Source organism: Agelaius tricolor, unplaced genomic scaffold, assembly GCF_023055355.1.
Source record: "Agelaius tricolor isolate 1412-34295 unplaced genomic scaffold, bAgeTri1.0.p SCAF_9, whole genome shotgun sequence".
Classification (NCBI taxonomy): Eukaryota; Metazoa; Chordata; class Aves; order Passeriformes; family Icteridae; genus Agelaius; species Agelaius tricolor.
Genome location: NW_027269269.1, coordinates 15,003,598 through 15,022,602, shown reverse-complemented (window position 1 = coordinate 15,022,602; position 19,005 = coordinate 15,003,598). Strand labels below are relative to the sequence as shown.

Below are 19,005 nucleotides of genomic sequence, written 5' to 3'. Positions count from 1 at the left end.
CTAAGGTCAAGGTGTCCATGGTCCCTGAGCTGCTCCTGGATTTACTCTGCCTGCAGGAAATTCAGGGGCATCAAAGTGAAAACAAGTGGTTTTTCTCTTGCTGTCTTTATCAAACCCGAGTGGCACCAGTGTGGCAGTGGCTGGGTGTGACACTTAGACCTGTTTTTAAGCTCATGTAAGTGATGGCATGGAAATAGTGGACTTGGGCAGATTTTCAGCCCTGGGGTTTTTTTAACCTGTACCACAGCACCACAGAGGGGTTTAAGAAGAAAATGGGGTGCTGTGTTGCTAAGTTTAGGACATATTTTGAGAGCTGCGGTCATGCCAACAAAGCTGCAACTGCTGCATGAGGAGCTTACAAACCTATGGGAAGTGGTGGTGCTTCTCCAGGAGACCTTCCCACCTGAGGAGGTGAAGGAAAAGGGGTGGAAAATCCTTCACCTGATCAAGGCCAAGTTTATACTTAGCGTGTGGCTGTGCCAGTGGGCCAGAGCAGCAGCAGGGAAGCTGAGAGCATCGCGTGTAGCCCAGGTGGTGCTGGTGCTCATGAATGCTGCTTGTCCCAAGCTTCTCAGACAGCAGAGATGTTTCTCTCAGCCAAAAGCAGCTCCAGTGAAGCAACTCAGAGGATCTGAGCTGGTAAATGGTGTGATCACTGTACTGGAGGTGGAATTAGTTCTGTCTTGTATACATAGTTTAAATCAGTGGCCTCAAGGCTGTCCTGGTCAGTAGAGGGAGAAAAGCAGTCACGGGGGACATGAATCCCATCCACTTCAGATACCTCTCCTTTTGAAGCATCTGGTTCTCTGTCAAATTCTGCTGGAGCTTTAGAACATCACTTGTATTCGAGCTCTGGGGTTTGTACTGGTGAACTTACCCTCAGGATTTGTCTGTGTTTGAGGTGTTGCTCCTGTCACATAATCCTGTTTTAAGACTAATTTGGACTGAAGGTGCAAAGTTCTTAAGAGAATATTGGAAGCAGTTGTGCCAGTATGAGCTGTCTCAGGGGCAAGGATGGTTCAGGGGAGCTCTACAAGCTAAATGAAAAGTCTCTGCTGCCTTGCAAATGTCTGATGAATGCACAAGTGTCCTCTCTGCATCACCTTGGGGCAGGATTGTGTGTCACAGGGCCTTAGCAAGTGCTAGCTGGGATATCTGCTGTATTTCACATGGCCAATGCTGGGTTCTAAGGTCCCTCTCCTGCCCCCACCAGTGCAGTAAGTTGGAGTTGCTGGAGCTGTTTCAGTGACAAAGCTTTGGTGGGAGCTTAGTGTGATACATTTGGGCACTGGAATGAGCCCTCTGGTGTTTGGAAGGCAGATTTCTTTCAGTGGTCTTGTAGCTGAACCTTCTTGAGTAAGCAGTGCTTGTGAGAATGAACATTTAATGAGAGGGGAAAGCAGGAATGAGTCAGAGAACAGAGCTGCTCTGGCTGTTAGCCGTTTAGGAGTGCCCAAGCCATGACTCTCTTGCCTCTGTGCTGGGCAGCCTCCCCTGCATGTCTGCTGGGATCCAGAATGAGGGAGCAGAGCTGCTTACCAAAAGAGTTTTGAGACTTGAAAATAAATTATGGATTTCTGGGGAAAAATACTTTCCAGCTTTCAAAAGAGCATTATAAAGTCAGTGAAGAGGGACTAGCTAGTATGAAAGCTGTGTGCAAGCTTTTCCAGATATGAGCAGCTACCAAAGCTCACTGCCCAGTGAGCTGGGAGAGCACTGTGCAGTTGTGGGGGGATTTTGATCTGCCTGGCTTCTTCCAATAAACTCCAAAAATAGTGCAGCACTTGTAGCAAGAGGGCCCACAAATTGAAGCAAAGCAGGTAGCACTTACCCTGCTGGTCAAAGCTAAGCATCCTCAGTGCTGTGAGCAGAAGGCTGTGCTGTCAGGGCTTAGTGGAAAGCTAAATGTGTGTGCAAATGTTGGGAGGGCAGGAAGTATCAGCTGACACCAAGAAAATAAACATCTGTGTTTTCTGCAAGCTGAGTCAGACATTGTCCTTTGGTTACTCTGGGGGGAAAAAAATTGTACAAATAAAAGAGTTGCTTTGAAATATTTTATTTGACAGAAATGACCAATGAGGGAAAGTGTGAGACATGCATTTTGGGTGCAGGAAGAGTTTATCAGTGGCTGTAAGACTGGGGCTCTTCCCTGCCTTCTGCACCCAGCTCACAGGTAGACTCGTGTCTGCTCTCCCCAGGTCCCACAATCTCTTCTGCTTTAAGTGTTCATTAGATTAAAGCAGTGGAAGAACATATTCACATCAAGTTTTTATCAATTTAGAGATCTTCTCAATAAAGGCAGAATATATATAAGCTGGAGTTAGCCAGCAGACAGTGATTAAATGTTTTTCCTGGGAAACAGCTGAATAACAACAGAATTACCTGTATCTTTCCATCTGCCAGAGTTTGGTTTGTTTTAACAAAGACTCATTCATTATCTGGTTTTCATGTGCAAGTAATTTCACTTATGGTTTTGTGTGTTACTTTACAGATACCAGGTTCAGCCATTTAAGTACAGCTATGCCTAGAGATAAAAGCACAAAGGTGCCCAGGAGCTGTGAGCCAGCCACAATTACTTTCTCTGCAAAAAAGTGTTGGCTTTGTTGTTTTTTTTTTTTTCCAAAATTATACCCCACATCTAAAAGCTGCTACTGGGAGCTCTCATTTCAAACTAACATGTTTATGATGAGTTGCTGGCATAGCTCAGCTTTGGAACTGGGCAAGAATAAGGTTTTCTCTTTACAGGCTGCTGAATATATGGATAAAATCTCAAATACTTTACCTTTTTCTTCCCAAAATACACAGGATTTTGGCTGGAAATCATCCTTCCACATATTTAATTCCAGGGAGAGATGCTTTAAAAAAATAAAAGCTGAAGCAGAGAAATATTCTTTTATCTTGAAATTATGTTAATCATGGATGTTTTTCTTAGACTTCCTTTTTGAAGAATTGAGGTTTTGATGACCCACTAAAAACTATCAGATGGTCAAAATATAAAATCAGTTTAAGTGTAGTTTCTATTGGGAAATGTAGGCTTTGTGGCTTCAGAGGGTTTGGCAAACATTCATGAGTTGTTTGGTGGTGAGACACAGGAACAGGCTGTCCAGAGAAGCTGTGGATGCCCCATCCATGGAAGTGTTCAAGGCCAGGCTGAATAGGGCTTTGAGCAGCCTGGTCTGATGGAAGGTGTCCCTGCTCATGGCAGGGGGGATGGAGCTGGGTGGTCCCTTCCAACTCAAACCATTTTGGGATTCTGTGATGTAGCCAATTTTGCATGTTGGGAAGGCAAACAGTGAGCAGCTGGATGAGATGGCTGAAGCTGTAGAGAGGAAATGTGTTCCAAACTTTAGATAAGCTTTCAGCTGAGCTCCTTGTTCAATCCTGTGTTTTTCACCCATCACTGCATTGTCTCTGGATAACTGCAACCAGCTTCATGAGCTAGAGGAGAGGCATTGTTATTCCTTCTTGGGAATGGAAGCTGCTGTTGTTAAACTTCAGGGGTGGGAGAAGTTACTGTCTCCCTCTAGCCCCTCCAGGCTGGCAGCTCTGCCCACTGCAGAGGGAGTTGCATGGAAGCTGACAGACCTGTGGCTTCCAGGGCTGTTGGCTGTGACAGTGGTCACAGGGGTTTTCAGGTGAGGGAAGAGACGAAAATGTTGACTCCATGTTCAGAAGGCTTGATTTATTATTTTATGATATATATATTACATTATAACTATACTAAAAAGAATAGAAGGAAAGGTTTCATCTCAGAAGGCTAGCTAAGCTAAGAATAGAAGGGAAAAGAATGAAAACAAAGGTCTGTGGCTCGGACAGAGAGAGAGAGCCAGCTCTGCTGTGACTGGTCACTAAATCCAAACATCCACACGAGACCAATCACAGATCCACCTGTTGCATTCCACAGCAGCTGATAACCATTGTTTACATTTTGTTCCTGGAGCCTCTCAGCTTCTCAGAAGGGAAAAAATCCTAAGGAAAGGATTTTCACAAAAAGATGTCTACGACAGTCGGCCGCAGTGCCAGCTGACTTTGTGCCTTGCATTTCAATCCACAAGTGCAGGAACACAAACAAACAATGCTGGGGGAGGGGAAGCCAAGGGGAGAAGAGCAAAGCATTGGTTTGCTCTTCTTTCCCAGCATTGGTTTTACCCTGAAGGTAATTTTTTAGGTCAAAATGATGCCGCTATCAAATAAAAAAAATTAAATAACTTTTTTTTTTTCCTCTCCTTTTTCCACCCTTCCTTGCTGTGGCCAAAGCTGCAGATCTGGGACACGGCAGGCCAGGAGCGGTTCCGGTCCATCACGCAGAGCTACTACCGCAGCGCCAACGCGCTGATCCTGACCTACGACATCACCTGCGAGGAGTCCTTCCGCTGCCTGCCCGAGTGGCTGCGTGAGATCGAGCAGTACGCCAGCAACAAGGTCATCACCGTGCTCGTGGGTAAGCCACCACCACCACCACCACCCCAGGGCTGCCTCGGGGGAGAGCTGTGCCTGCCTGCAGCCTGTCTCGCACCATTCCTTCTGCACATGGGATGCTCCAAGTGGTGTTCAGGGTGCCACCCCTTGAAGCGCGGTCCTGGGTGGGGTCTAGGGCTGTTGCGTGCCGAGAGGGATGCTTCCCACCATGGGGACTGAAGTGTAGATGGTGCAGCTACCACTGAGCTAAGGATGGAGCAGTTCCCCTTGTGACTCCAAGCCCAGATCTCCACAAATAAGTAAGGACCTACTCGAGCTGGTGATGTGTAAGATCAAAAAAAAGAGGGTGTTCCCTTCTTGCCAGGGGACTTGTATACCCAAGGGAATGGGGGCAGGAGAAGAGGACCACAGGTATCCTATTGGGGGCAGGGGAAGAGGATCTCAATGGTATCCTATTGAATAGAGGATACCTTAATGGTATCCTCTATTCAATAGGATACATTGAGGAGTTGAGGGGAGGGGTAACCAAGGGGGTATGAGGCACAGGTGTGGATGAGGGAGAGACCATGTGATGGGAGAAGGGAAATAACAATCTATGTGACATAACATACTCAGTGCAAATTTCAAATCACCCAGTGCAAAAGAAGAACTAAATAAACTATTTAGTGCAATGCAACAGTGATGCTATACTCCATTGGTGTGGGAAAATCAATCCTGTCTCAAGCGGTCAGGATCTGGGAACAGCATCAGGACATGGCAGTTCTGTGGATGACAGCATTCATAGGTGGGGCAGTGCTGCTGGAAAACTGGATGTTCTTGCGTGGATTTTAGGGAGACTAAAAATAAACAACGGAATGTTATATTAATCTGTAGAGCTTCAACTCAAGGCAAAACAGACCTCAGGCCATCTGTCTGCTACAGGCAAGGGGAAGGTTATTTTGCCTACCAGTGCTTTTCCATGCTCTGCTTGCAGCATCTGATAGCTGGGACTTGGCTTTTAAAGGTCCAAGAATATATAAAGAACAGTGGAAAAATAACTTGGGGAAAGCTAAGAAGTTTCATGCTACAGTGTCACCTTTAATAGTTTGCTATTTAAATGAAAAAATCTAGGTCATTGTAAGAGGTGTCTAAAAGTGTATTTTAAAGGAAAAAAAAATCTTTTGAGTTTAACATGCCCCAGTGCTAATTCAAGTGAGCTATGGGGTTTATAGAGCTTTCATACAAGAAACTCATACTCCATGAGTATGGCCTGGGTACAAATGGTGCAGAAATATATAATAGATGACTAACAAATGTACATTAATTTTTTTCAGTGAACATTAAGTTAATTGATAGCATCTACAGCACAGCATATAAATCATATTGTAGTCATAACACACCCTTTGAAGATGGTGACACCCATAAATCACCTGTGTTGAGTAATAAACTGTTCAGAAGGGTAACTTCAGTGCAGGTAGTGGGTCCAGGACATTGCTGTATTGGGAAAGGAGATCTTGGAGGGGAAGGCAATGAGAGAAGGCTTGCTGGTGGAAACACCACCTCTTCCTCCTATGAGCTCTCACAAAATTGCTGGTAGAAGTGGGGACGGGAGAGGTTTCCTCCTGAGCCTGGTGAGTCTGTGGACAGAGCAGTCTGTTATTGAAGGTCCTGGTCTGTTATCATTGTAAGATTGATTTACGGCAGAAACATCATGTTTGAAGTTAAGTGGCCAGAAATAGTGTATAATCATATCAGATGCTGGCTTGAGGCGTAATCAACTCTCTGCCAGACAGATCCCTCTGAACCAAAGGGTTTGTTTCTCACCCCACCTCACTCTGCAAGTGACCCACAAGCCCATCCCTCTTCCAGCCTCCACAGCCAAGTCCTATACTGGAATATTGAAATGGGGAACCTTCCTTCCATGCCAGGCTTTTTAAAAGCTTGTAACAACATGATGAATATCACATTTAGTGTCTCCTATGCTATAATTGACATTTTAAGTGCTCCTCAGAGCAAGCACAGGAGAATTTTCAATAGATGTTAGCATGGAAATCCTTTAATGTTGGTTGATAGCGGCAAACAGATGCACTGGTGCTAAATTAAAGCATACTGGCTTGGATGTTTACAGGGCATATTTCATTACATGAGCTGATATTAAATGGACTTGAGTGTTTCAGGGAACCCATTATTTGGAGGAGAGAGCAAGCACTAGGAGTTACATATCCAAGCTACTGTCCATACATACATCAAACCAAACTCTTATTTATCCTTCATAGACCTCAGTTTCTCTTGGTTTTGAAATTAACTCCTTTTCTAAAATATTTTATCAATGCAGGTAATAAGATTGATTTAGCTGATAAGAGGGAAGTCTCCCAGCAAAGAGCTGCAGAGTTTTCTGAAGCACAGGACATGTACTATCTGGAAACGTCAGCGAAAGAATCGGATAATGTGGAGAAACTCTTCCTGGACTTGGCCTGCCGGCTGATCAGCGAGGCACGACAGAACACCCTTGTGAACAATGTCTCATCCCCCTTACCAGGAGAGGGGAAAAGTATCAGCTACTTGACTTGCTGTAATTTTAATTAAAAAGAGCTGGCATGTGATTGCCCCTTCTGCCATGGGCCAAGTGGATTTTTTTTTTTCCTATGCTGGGATTTATCTACTTGAAGGAGTTCCTGCCAATCAGACCCATCTGGCTTACTCAGAGTCAGGTTACAGTCCTGGAAGCATGGCAGGCTGATGGTTCCAGCTGCATGGCAATGTAGCAGAATACAACAGGGTTTAAATTTCATTTTTCTTGCAGTCTGTGGAGCAGATCAGAAAAGGAAGAGTTGCACAAGTGCTTCATGTAATGCAGAACATGAGCTGCTTTGTTTCCTTCTGTGCAAGAGTAGACCAGCCTTTCTTGAAGATACTGAAGAGATCAAAATCTCTCTTACAGAACAATGTGTTTGACCCTTTTTAAAGTAAAACAAAGTAAGAAGAAACGCAACAATGAACACTGACTTTGGACTACCCTGGCAATCTTCTGGGCTGTCAGTGAGCGAGCTCATAGGATGTGTACATAACGTCTGCCCCTGTGTCTTCATGGAGGACTCTGGTGTTTGAAATAGTGTTATGTGTCTCATCTACAGGCACTTTCATGAACGTGGAATAAACAAAAAAGTTACATATAGCAGCATTTTCAAGACTGAAGAAGACATGGATACGGCTCAGTCACTCCCTTTGGTGCTAGCAGTTCAGCAAATATTCCATAGGCCAAATGTAGTCTTACCACATTACTGTCTTCTGAATGTGTAACTTAGACTGGTTAGGAAAAAACACTAATAAGCACTGTTCATAAAAATAAAAAAAAAAAAATCTCATTACCTCTTTTTCTAGGCCTGAACATAGTGGGAAAGGACTGTGTGCTTCTTTGATATCCAACACAGGATGAAAAGACTTTCCAGAAAGAAAAATAAATAAATAAATTAACCATTCCTCCTCTAATTAGTCATGTCCTGATGTAAAAAGTTAGCCTTGGGAAGGATGTGTGGTGGGCTTGGTGGAAGTGCACCAGAGGTGACCAAAGTCTTGTGGGTGCATGGATGGCGTACAGGGGTTCCAAGGAAGCACAGTCTGAGCTGGCACTCTGCAATGTGTGCAGCTGGAGAACAAAGCCTGTAGATACAGCTCTTGTTGGAAGGCAGGTGTACAGATTTGTAGAGGGTTGGTTTGATGGTAAGTGGAAGTAGCAGTGGGTTGCAAGTGGTCCTTCCATGCTGCTCCATCCAGCTCTCACCTTGTGGAACTGCTCTCAAAGGTGCTCTTGGAGGTCTCTTCTTGGTATCCGGGCTCTCTGCTAGGGTAGCTTTTAGGTTCAGGGCTGTAGAGTCATTTTATTTACCTGATGCTTTGCACCCTTAATCCCAAACTCTGGTACATGTAACTGTTTAGGCAACTTCTTCCTACAGAAGCTCTGAAGGGGAAGCAGCCTGGAGTTTGTGATGTTACTCCACCTCTAGTGCCATACAATGCATTGTAGTTTGACCCTTGGCATGGAAGCGAAGTCAGGAGATAGTGAATGCGCACATAAACAATTATATTTAGGAGTTTGAGTTCAGTTTAGCTAATCTGGATAAATCTCTCCTGGTGATTACATGGCTGTGATATGCTGCAATTTAGAGTTAATCAATTTAATATTATTTGGCTTTTACTGAAGACTATAACAGAGCTTTTGTATTGATGTAAAAAGCTGCCAGTAAGTACTTATTGAAAAAATAGCAATTAAAAAAATGAGGCATTTTGAAATGCTTTTTTTGTTTCCTGGGAAGATTTTTTTGGGCTGTATCATGTTGTGCCTTTGATATGTAACAGGAAGTTGACTCTGTGTCAGAGAGAGGGGGGATTGGTTTGTCATAGGGCCATTTTTAATATTTTCTTGTTATTTTTAGGTCATTTTTATGACTAGTGGTAAAAGGAAGATATAGAAGTTGTGGTATGAAGCTTGTTTGTCATTTAGGTAACATTTAGCAAAGAGCTTCTGTAAGTGTGAGATGCTGGGGGACACGTCATCTGCTGCTCTGCTCTGGTCCGTTTCAGCCTCTGCTCATGTTGTAATCTGGAGGATTTGGAAGTGTGTGGGACTTGGTGGCTTCTGCTGTACTGGACCATGTGATCTGTGCTGAAGAGCAGTATCTTTTTTCTTGAGCATTCCCCAAATCACCAAATGCAGCTTCATTTGAGCTTGTGAAGAGCACCCAACTCCAAGAGCTGATTCTGCCCAGCTCTTAGATAGTTCTTTAGAGCTGGACTCATGGTGTTCCCTGGCTGGTAAAACTCCAGTTAAAAATCAATACCACGTGCATTTAATTTGTAGTAGGTCTTAGTCCCTGAAGCTGGACCTGTCAGCATATAATTGATAACAAATAGGGCAGGGCTCTTTGATCAGCTTAATCAAGGAGGAAGGAGACTGCCCAGTAAAACACCCATGGGTTACTCAGCCTGGTTTCCAAAAAGATCAAAGCTGGGCAGGTACTCTTCATCCCTGCTGAGTAGCACTATGAATGCATTTTAAAGTGCTCCTTGCATCACTTCTGGAGCTGGAACATGACTGAACAAACTGAGCTGGTCAAATAGCAGAAACTGCTAACTTTATTTTCTTGGATATTTACTTTGTGGTTTCTAGAAGACTAAATCTTCTCCCGGTGCTTTCCTAATCAGTAGGTGACTATTTTGGATACTAGCTACCTACTAGCAACTTCAAAGCACTGGTTCTTTTTATTGCTAGTGAATCTTTGTGTAAGGACCCCATCTCCAGACAGTGATGTGCTTTTGTGCTGGGGTGGAATGCTGTGGTTGGACTGATGTTCAAGTAAATGACCTGACTTCTCCAGTCAAATTTGAACTGATTCCTTTCAGTGTTTATTCTGTGTAGACTTAAAAAGTTGAAAGGAAACAATGATGGTATGTGCAACGCTTTTTACGTGGTCATAACCAAAGCTGTAGTTTGAGACTCACCTCTCTCTCTGCTGTTTGCAGACACGCCTCTTGTTGAAGAAGTGGTGTTTTATTGTAGTAACTCCTTTCCTGGAGTTACTTTTGTACACCTCTGAATATCTCTGTAGTGCATACAGCCAAACCTTCCTTGTAACACTGAGGGGTTTATCTTCTCTTCTGCAGTCTGATCCACTGCTGAAGGCTCCCCAACTGGAAGAGGAACTTTATCAACTGCAGAATCTTGAAAAATAAAAAAATCCCAATTATGTGATAATCAGCTTTCCAACTAAGCACCTTGCTAGATTTTTGAGAGAATTGTCAGTAAAAGCTTTGTGATGCTTGCTGGATAAAGTATCTAAAACCCATGCAGAATTGATATAATGGGACCAAATTTGACTGGGAATGTTCTCTACTATCTGAGGAGCCAAACTTCTAGTATGGTTGCTGGATTTGAATGTGTTTTGAGGGTGATATATTCACAGCCATGGAGTTCCTTATTTCTGGCTGAATGTTAATTTTTGTAGTAGTCCTGTAATGAGACCCTTTCGTGACATTTTTAGCACAATGATTATGTCCAAGCAAGAGCCAATACTGGATGGTCAACAGCTGTTTGCTTAATCTAGCAAGGCTGTTAGCAGAGATTAATAGAAGCATCTCTGAAAACTGGATGGCCTAAACTCTGATTTCCAGTGGGAGCCACTGATTCAGTCAGGTTGATCTTGAGTAAACCACCAAACATTCAGTGCTTCAGATCACTGGGTGTGAAGTTGTATTGGTGTGAACTTGCTGTGAAGTTTTGCATTGGGTGTTGACACAGAGTTTGCTGAGACAAGCCATGACTCCCTTCTGTCCATGTTTGCATTCCCCCATGAAAATGTTAGGGGACAAAAAACCCAAATTAAAAAAAAAAACAAACCTTCAGGTCAAAGAAATAATATGGAAAAAGTGAAATTATGAGCTCTGTAAAGAAAGGGGATGTTGTGTGCCTCATCCTACCTCGAACCCTGAAGTCTTGATTTGACCTCCAGGTAAGAGTGTGCAGTCAGAGAAGTGTTTGTGCTGAATGCCAAATTGTTCTATGATCATTATTTAATGAAAACCACACATGACAAATTATCAGGCAAGATACTTTGTTCTTTGCTGTAGAACACATGAAACAGCCCCTAAAATCTGTCAGCCTGCTGGTGCTGTTTGTGCTTTTTTGGAGATGGCTGTGTCGGTAACAGTTGGCTCCTGCTAGTCTAGGTTGAGCAGTTAATGGCTATCGAATTCCTTCAGCATCAGTAATGCCAGCAGCAGACTGGGGCTGACACAGGAGACAGTGATTTGAAAAGAGGGAAAGTCGAAGTTAGTGATGCAGAAGCACGGTGGGTGCACACACGTGGGACAAGAGGCTTTCCAGAGCTTTTGCTGACAAGGGATGCAATTAGTTAGAGCCAAATCCACTGAGTTCTGCCTTGTTTGTTATCCCTAAGGACTGCTGTTTGTTCAGCTGCTTTTCCACTTGTCTTCTCTTTTCAGTATGAAGGACTGTCTGTAAATCAGTCTGAAATGTTGAGCTGGCATGATTCCTGCAGTCAGAGACTGAATTCAATTGGAAAATAGGTAAAGTTCTCCAGCTATTGAAACAGGCTGAGCAAACATGTAGGATACGCTGCCCTTTGGGAACCTGGGGTGCCATCGGGGTCAGATATGGCTGGATACACGGTCACAGAAACCCTCTCCTGGCTGTGGGGCAGAAATGAATGCTACAGCCATTTCTGCAGTGAAAAGATGACTCTCTGGAGTAGAAAATGCAAGTAAAGAGATGGCTCCATGTGCTCATTTCTCCATCCCATCCTCTTTTAAAATTATATCTATAGATTCAGTGAAAGCTCTGGGCTTTCATAAAGGTTTCCTTTGAAATTTAGTCTGAAATTCTGCTTCTAGTGTCAAAGCACCAAATATCCTTATGTGATTGGCTCCTACCAACTCTACCAACAAAGTCTTTTTTTGAGTTAATTCAGTTAGAAAAAGGTGTTTCTAGAGGATATTTTGGGAATTCCCAGTGAGCAAGTATGGAAACTCTCCATCCTTTTTAAAATAGCTCTGTACATAAGGGCTCACCAGAAAACCCTCTGGAGCCAAAGGAAATATTCTAATCCATTCTAGTAGTGAAAATCCTGTTAAATCAACATCTTTTCTTCCTCTTTTTATAAATTTTGTCATCCTAACCAGTTTTGGGTTTGACATCACCCTTTTTCCTTGCACCAGTTCTATCCTCTTGTTGCTGTGGGTAATAATTGTTGTAGCTGCTGTTCAAGGATCATCATTTGGAAGGACAGTCTTGTCTTATGATGATGAATGGTGGGGAAACAATAGCTTGATTTCTTATAAGCACGCAGTGCATCCTAAGCAGAGCAGCCTCAACTGGAACCGGTGATGTCTTTGAAATGCAATCATCCACTTGAGCTGTAGCTAAATGTACCATAAATGTTACTGACCTCACATCTGCCTCAACTGAGGATTTGTCTTGGCTGGGAAAGCAGACAGCAGGGTAGTCATGCTGACCATGATGCAGGGCTCCCAAAGCAGCAGCTGCCTTGCTCTGACTTACCCTTCTAATCACCACCTCACTCACCTGACCCAAAGTTGCCTTTGCTGTACTGAACCATATCCAGCTGGGATAGATCACCAGCTGTTGTCACTCACAGACGCCATCACAACCTTTCCCCTCATGTGAACGAGCTGTAACTTAAACCAGAAGTAAAAGCTGTGCCATGTGAGTTACAGGTGTGTGTTTCTTTCTCGGTGGGAGCCACATATTCAGAAAAAAGCCTCATCTCTAAAGCTTGCTCCTTCAAATACAGTTAATGGGATAACTGGGGAAAGATAACTCAGAGCAGAAAATGAGGTGGCAATGAGTGTAATTCAGGCTGTAAATGTTGTCAGTGAAAAATTAGGCTGGTTTTAAGAGCACAGCCAGGATCAACAGCTCAGCTTCTCTGTCTGGATGAACAGGAACTGGGTTTACAAGACTCAGAGATTGTCTCTGTTTTCAAGCTAATAACTTGCAATTAGGACTTGGTGGATGTGACCAAATTTTTTGAACAAGTTATCCTTTTCCAGTTAGCTCAGAAAATAATTTTACCTCTGGTTAGTGCTACAATATTACTCAAAAACAGATGCCAGTTTTACATTTGCTCCTTTGCTTTTCCCACTTGTGCTTATCTTAGGATAACATTCTCAAGGACATGCACACTCGTGAGTACATGAGTGGTGGTGTCCCTGGTGAGAATTTTCTGAATCCCTGGTCCTCAGGTAAAAAATGACGTGGCCAAAACCTGTGCCAGTCATGGTTTTAGCTGTGCACAGTTCCCTGGGGCAGAGGGGATGTTGAAAGTATTCTTATGCTTTCTTGGGCAGCAGTCAAGGGCTCTGGAGTGTCTGGTGTCACATGAATGCAAACCTCGGCACTTCTCAAATCTTGATTCCTCTAGCACCCTTCATCAATGAATCTGCTCTTCTCTAATTACTGCTCATGCCTCAAGCACTGTGGAGGGATGATCTGATTGCATGAAACACTAGATCTGACTCCTGCTTTACTTAGAAAGAAGAGCAGCAGAGACTCATTTTCTGTGCCACCTCGAGCTTCTTACTATGGACATAAAGTTAATAACTCAGTAAGCCTCTTCCAGCCAGGACACCCTGTAAGGAATACTTCCCTTCTAACAGGACCAATAAAGGAGATTCAGACATTCAGAATTTATGGGAGTTTGGTGCAAATGAGTTGCTCTCTAGTGAGTAGGTGGGTGCTGCTCTCCATCCAGTGAGACTTGGGGTGGTGTGGAGGAAGAGCTGTCCCTGAGGAGGGGGAGTGGTGGGAAAATCTCTGAGAGCTGGGGTTGCATCATTGCCACTGAGCTTTAGTAAATGCAGTGTCCCACAGTCTCCCAGCAGCTGAGTCTTTACAGAAGGGCAAGCAGAGGAGAGGGAATGCCAGTTTCACATTTTAACAGAGGGGGGATTAAATATTTGGTCTATGGTGGGGAGAGCTGCTATGATTTCAGGCACTGCCATTGCCTCAGCTCTTACAGACCTTTGGGGAAGACAGGGTTAACACTCACCCCCACACACAGCCAGCACTGAAGGGGGAAAAACTAACTTCTGAAGCCAACATTTTAGTAGAGAAAAGGCCCTCTAATGAGAGTATGGAGCAAGCCCAGTGCTTGTTACTATGCTGATTGGGAGTGACAAGTATATCTCTGGATATTAGGGAAGTAGTTTAAAATATGCCATAGTTTTTAGCATAATAAGATGCACTGCAGATATGTTACATCCATTTTATTCTCCACAGCTGTTTACAAAAGGAAAAAAATCCCCAAAACCCTGAGATTGGAGCAGCTGTAGTCACTCAGCTGTCAATATGGGACAAGGCTCTTTCTGCTCTTTTATTTCCACTTCACTCTGTTCTGCTGCTCATATTTGGCTGTTCTGTGAATTTGCAGATCATGAGATTTTTTTCAAACTGCTTTTGATCTATACAAAAAGACTCACCCCGTTCTCATTTGAATTCATTAATACTTTGAGTAGGCATTTTAATTTTATGTTTACTGGCTTGTTTCCCTTTGTAATGTTATCTAACTGACAAGTTTGTCATGCTCTGCATTACCTTTAGACTTTTGAATCTAAAACATTTCCTCTTTCCTGAAAGCTATGATAATTTTCAGAGATGCTACAAAGGCATCTTCATTTCCTCAGGAGAAAACCTGAATTACCCTCAGCTTTGATTACTATCAAATCAACATTGAAACATGTAATTTCTTTTACAGCATGAACAAAGTATATTTTACACCATCAACTATAGTTTGAATTGTAGTTTAAAAAAATTTGCTTAAGCACTAACAGCAGCATTTTGTTTGTGATTTCCATGCCAGGGAAGTCACAGCATTAAAGGAATTTTCTGTGTTGGAGTTTTTCCCACAAAAGTCTGCTGTCTTTTTCCCAACAATTGTGAATTTAGCACAATGTACAGAATTTTAGCAAGAACCCTCATTCCTAAACATTTGGCCAGAAGGATGAGGAAAGGATGTGGTTTTTGTTGATCAAGCACAACCATTTCAGTGGAGAAAATGCACTACTGCTGGTCAGACAATTGATCTCCTTGGTGGGGTAGTGTTGTCTTTGGGGAGGGTATAGGTGTTAGCAAATCACCAAACTGTGAATCATTCACTGTTAGAAGCATTTGGCTTGTCTCTTCTTTAAGTTCTTGTGGTCACATGTGGTACAGTGGGCTTGAGAAAGGAATGTGTTTTGGATGACCAGGATGATGAATGTATGATGCTTCACATTTATTTGTAATGTCCTTTTTATACTTAGAAATTGCTTACATGTGTATCTGTATGTAAATAAATGTTTAATCCTTTCCACTTGGTGTCTAAAGTGTTGGATTTGTTTGGTTTTTGATTTGGACTGCAGAGCAAAGTTGCCTTAAATACAAAGCATTCAATTGACATGATTTGACATTAGACCAGCAAATGAGTGGCTACTGAGGATTTTCTGCTTGGGCTGAGCATACGGAGGCTCTTGCAGCACTGAGACCTCACAAGAAGAGCAGATGTAGAGCTGCTGCCCATGGGAGCAAGGTCCCTTTGCAGTAGAATAGGAAAAAAAAAAAAAAAAAAAAAAAAACAAACCTCAAAATAGGAGAAATTATAGAGATTTGAAATGCCAAAGAAATGCCAGCATCAGGCACTAGAGGGTGGCCTTTGACAGGGGCACCGTCCACCCACTGACCTTGCAAGCCTATGGCAGGTTAAGCTCTTGTTCATGCAAGATGCTGGATTTGTATAGGATAAATGCCAGATGATGGTTGGATGCTTTGGTTGTCTTTTATTCTTTGACCTAGTCATTTTTTTGTTTTTTAATGCCATTCCTTCTGTTCAGCCTTCAACTTGCTGTTTTCATCCTCACTGAACTCCCCTGGCGTGCCCCAGTGACCTGCCTTCCTCAAGGCCTAAAATCCTTTTGGACGAGATCTCCCATTTTAAGCCTTTTGTCTTTTGGTAAATACATTTCAGTTTATGCTCTGACTTCTTCTGGGGATCGGGTTTCCTCCCCTGTGCTCTGCCCCACATCAAAGATGACTCCTGCTAACACTTAACACCGGGAAACGAGCTGTGAAGCTTGAAGACACCATGTGTCTTTTATTGCCTCTTCCGCTGACCTTGAAGCTCCTTCCTTGGTAAATGTCTGACATGAGGGCTGGACCATCTGCTCTTCCTTCCCCAGGAAGCTGGCAATTTGAGTCTGTGAGAGAACAGACAGGTATTTGGATAGGGAAAAGTCCCTGTATGCTTCCAGGTAGGTACAAGGCAAAGACAGGGAAGGAAACATCCTTCAGATGCTCAGACCTCTTGGGAAGTGATTATTTACAGAAAGAGAGGAGGGCTGGAGTGTGTTGCTTTTGGGAGTGTGTTATGCGTTGCTTTTGCTGGAGAAAACAGACCAAAGTCTTCCTGGGGAAAGGTGAGTGGCAGCTCTTCCTTCCAAGGAGCATGTAAGCAGTGGGATGTGCAACCTGCTTCTTGTTCAGCAGGTGTAGCAGCAAGGGTACAGCCTGTGCCAGGCTTTGCCGAGGGTGAAAGGAAGGGGAGCACACAAACGCTCCCTGCAAAAAGGGAACAAGCTGCCCAGGGGAGCACATGCAAGGCTGACTGACTACAGGAGTGAAAGCAGGAGAGCTTTTTGTGCCTCTCTTCCATCCTCTCAGGGTCACAGTCTCCCTACTGAGCATATGGGGAGCTCTGCCCAGAAGATGCCATCTTGCTGACAGGGGCCTGTCACACAACAATACTTTTTGCTCTCACTCTGTGTGCAGTCCTCTTGCACAAAGCACAGGAGATCTGAGTGCTCTGCTTTAATTTCAATGGTATGGCACAGACAGTCCTGCCTAATTTAAAATCTAGTCTTGATTTATGGATTTCTATGCATAGGGAATCAATCACAAACCCAGTGTGCATTTTCAGGAGTTTTATTACCCTCAGAATTAAACATGCTGAGCTTTAGTCTTTTTGTACAAGCTTATAATTATAATCACATCAGCCTGCACCAAAGCTATCACTTACCCTGGTATGTGAAAAAAAATCACTCATGCTGGACCAAACATTTCATGTCAAGATGCTGTCAGGTATATGATGTAGAAGCTCTAGCAGTGTTTCATAGCCAGCTGCATCAAGTCTCTGGTGTCTCACTTGGATCAGCTCTAACTCCTGGTAATAGAGTGGGTATCAGTCCAGTTCATCACAAGGGAGTGCTTAAAGAGCCAATGATAACTGCAGTACCCTATTATGTGCTGTAGTAGAAACAACTGGTTTCAAGTGTTATGATGTCTTAAAACCTTTTCTGTACTGCCTTCCCTCTGCTCAGTGATTTGGGTAGAGTAACGCTGTCTTTCACTTCATTTCTTCTACATAAGCTATACACACAGATTTATAATTTCCAGGCAGGCAACATTTCTTACTCCTTTTCCACTTGCCCCAAGGGTTCATCAAGCTGGATTTTATTTGCAATACATAAAATATTTTCAATAGGCACAGCACTTGGTAAATGCAGGCATGAGTCCAGGCCTTTCCACTTGGCCTCATCCTGGAGCCCTCCCCTACCCGACTGAAGCAGCCCTGGTGTGGTTATGGTGTACTGCTTTGCTGGGCTAAAGCTCAGCTGCACAACTCAGCAGCAGCTTGCAAAGCCCTTGTAACTTCTTCTCCTGGCTGCGCCAGGAGGCCTTGCGTGGGGAGCTCTGTGTCCTTTACAGCAGAGCCCTGCCATGTTCTGCTGTCACTGGCACCACACTTTGCAAGCAACTCTACTCACAGGTTACCTTGGTCACAGAACCACGGAATGGCTTCTGTGACCCATTTTGGGTTGGAAGGGACTTCAAAGATCTTGTTCCAATCCCCCTGCCATGGGCAGGGACACCTTCCACTACACCAGGTTGCTCAGAGCTGCATCCAACCTGGCCTTGAATGCTTTCAGGGATGGGGCATCCACAGCTTCTCTGGGCAACCTGTGCCACTGCTCACCACCCTCACGGTGAAGAATTTCTTCTGTGTATTTAACCTAAATTTCCCCTCTGTTAAAAAACATCATTAGTTTATCAATTAAACATTGCTAAAAATTGTGATGCCTGATTCTGCTCTTTTTCTATCTCTCTCTTTGCTATAGCAAGATGTTCCTTTTTCTTCTGTTTATGTCTCGGGTTCAGGGACTGCAGAGCTCTAGGCTTGGACTTGTCAGAAGAAATCTTGTGCCTCTTTCCACTGCCATCTGCTGTTGCAGGATCCTTAAATACCAGTAGAACTTTTGTGCTGTGCTTGAGATTCTTGCTGGGGACAACAAGAAGAGATAAGGTCTTTCAGTGATCTCCAGAGCTGTGCTCCCTGTCCTTTCAATGCCAGGTAAGTCTTTGAACCTGTGCCTAAATTTCAACTGTAAATAATGAGGAAAAAAAATAACCAAACCAACCAATGCTGACTTGAAAAAGCTTCTTTGTAGAAGGAATTTACCTGTGCAGACCTGCTGCATAACCATGTGTGACTTTTTCTTGGGTCAGCCCACAGGAATGCCTGCAGCCTCAGCACATCTGCACCCTTGGCAGGAGAGGCTGTACCTCATTTATACCCTGCTCAGCCACAGGAAAAGCTTGTTTGATTCCAAATACCCTCCTCCCTCCCATCTCTCAAAGGGAAAAGCATTTGATTAGAAGGTGCAGAAGTTAGGCTAGAGACTGAGAAACTGAAAATGTTTACCTGTATGTTCTGTGATGGTGATCTATGCTAAAAATCATGGATAAGGAACAAGGTAGTGAGAATAAATGCCCTTATTCCTGAAAAACTCTTCTGAACAAAGAGAGAGGCTGAAGTAGATGCTGTAGAAATTATGAGGCCTCAAACATAGGAAGATAAAAACATCTGCCTTGCAGCTGAGAAGGAACCAAGTAACCCCTCCCTGTCACCAGTCACAATGTAAATGGTTCATATTCATTTTATACCTCAAAAGAAAAAGTCACAGCAAGTACTTTTAGGTCTGCTTCTGGTTCTACAAGTGTGGTGCATCCCCTTCACCCCCTTGGGCCACAGTAGGACCTTA

At 43.6% G+C, this 19,005-nt stretch overlaps 1 protein-coding gene across 2 annotated transcripts in view; it reads left to right on the top strand.

The window, feature by feature from the left end:
• Positions 1-15,284, top strand: part of RAB30 (RAB30, member RAS oncogene family) — a 49,227-nt gene extending 33,943 nt beyond the window's left edge. For both annotated transcript variants that reach the window (XM_071432828.1, XM_071432827.1), the window contains 2 exons: positions 4,258-4,441; positions 6,734-15,284. In XM_071432828.1, coding sequence (XP_071288929.1) covers positions 4,258-4,441; positions 6,734-6,984 — 435 coding nt within the window. In that variant the 3' untranslated portion in view covers positions 6,985-15,284. The remainder of the gene's footprint in view (positions 1-4,257; positions 4,442-6,733) is intronic.
• Positions 15,285-19,005: the final 3,721 nt, after the last annotated feature.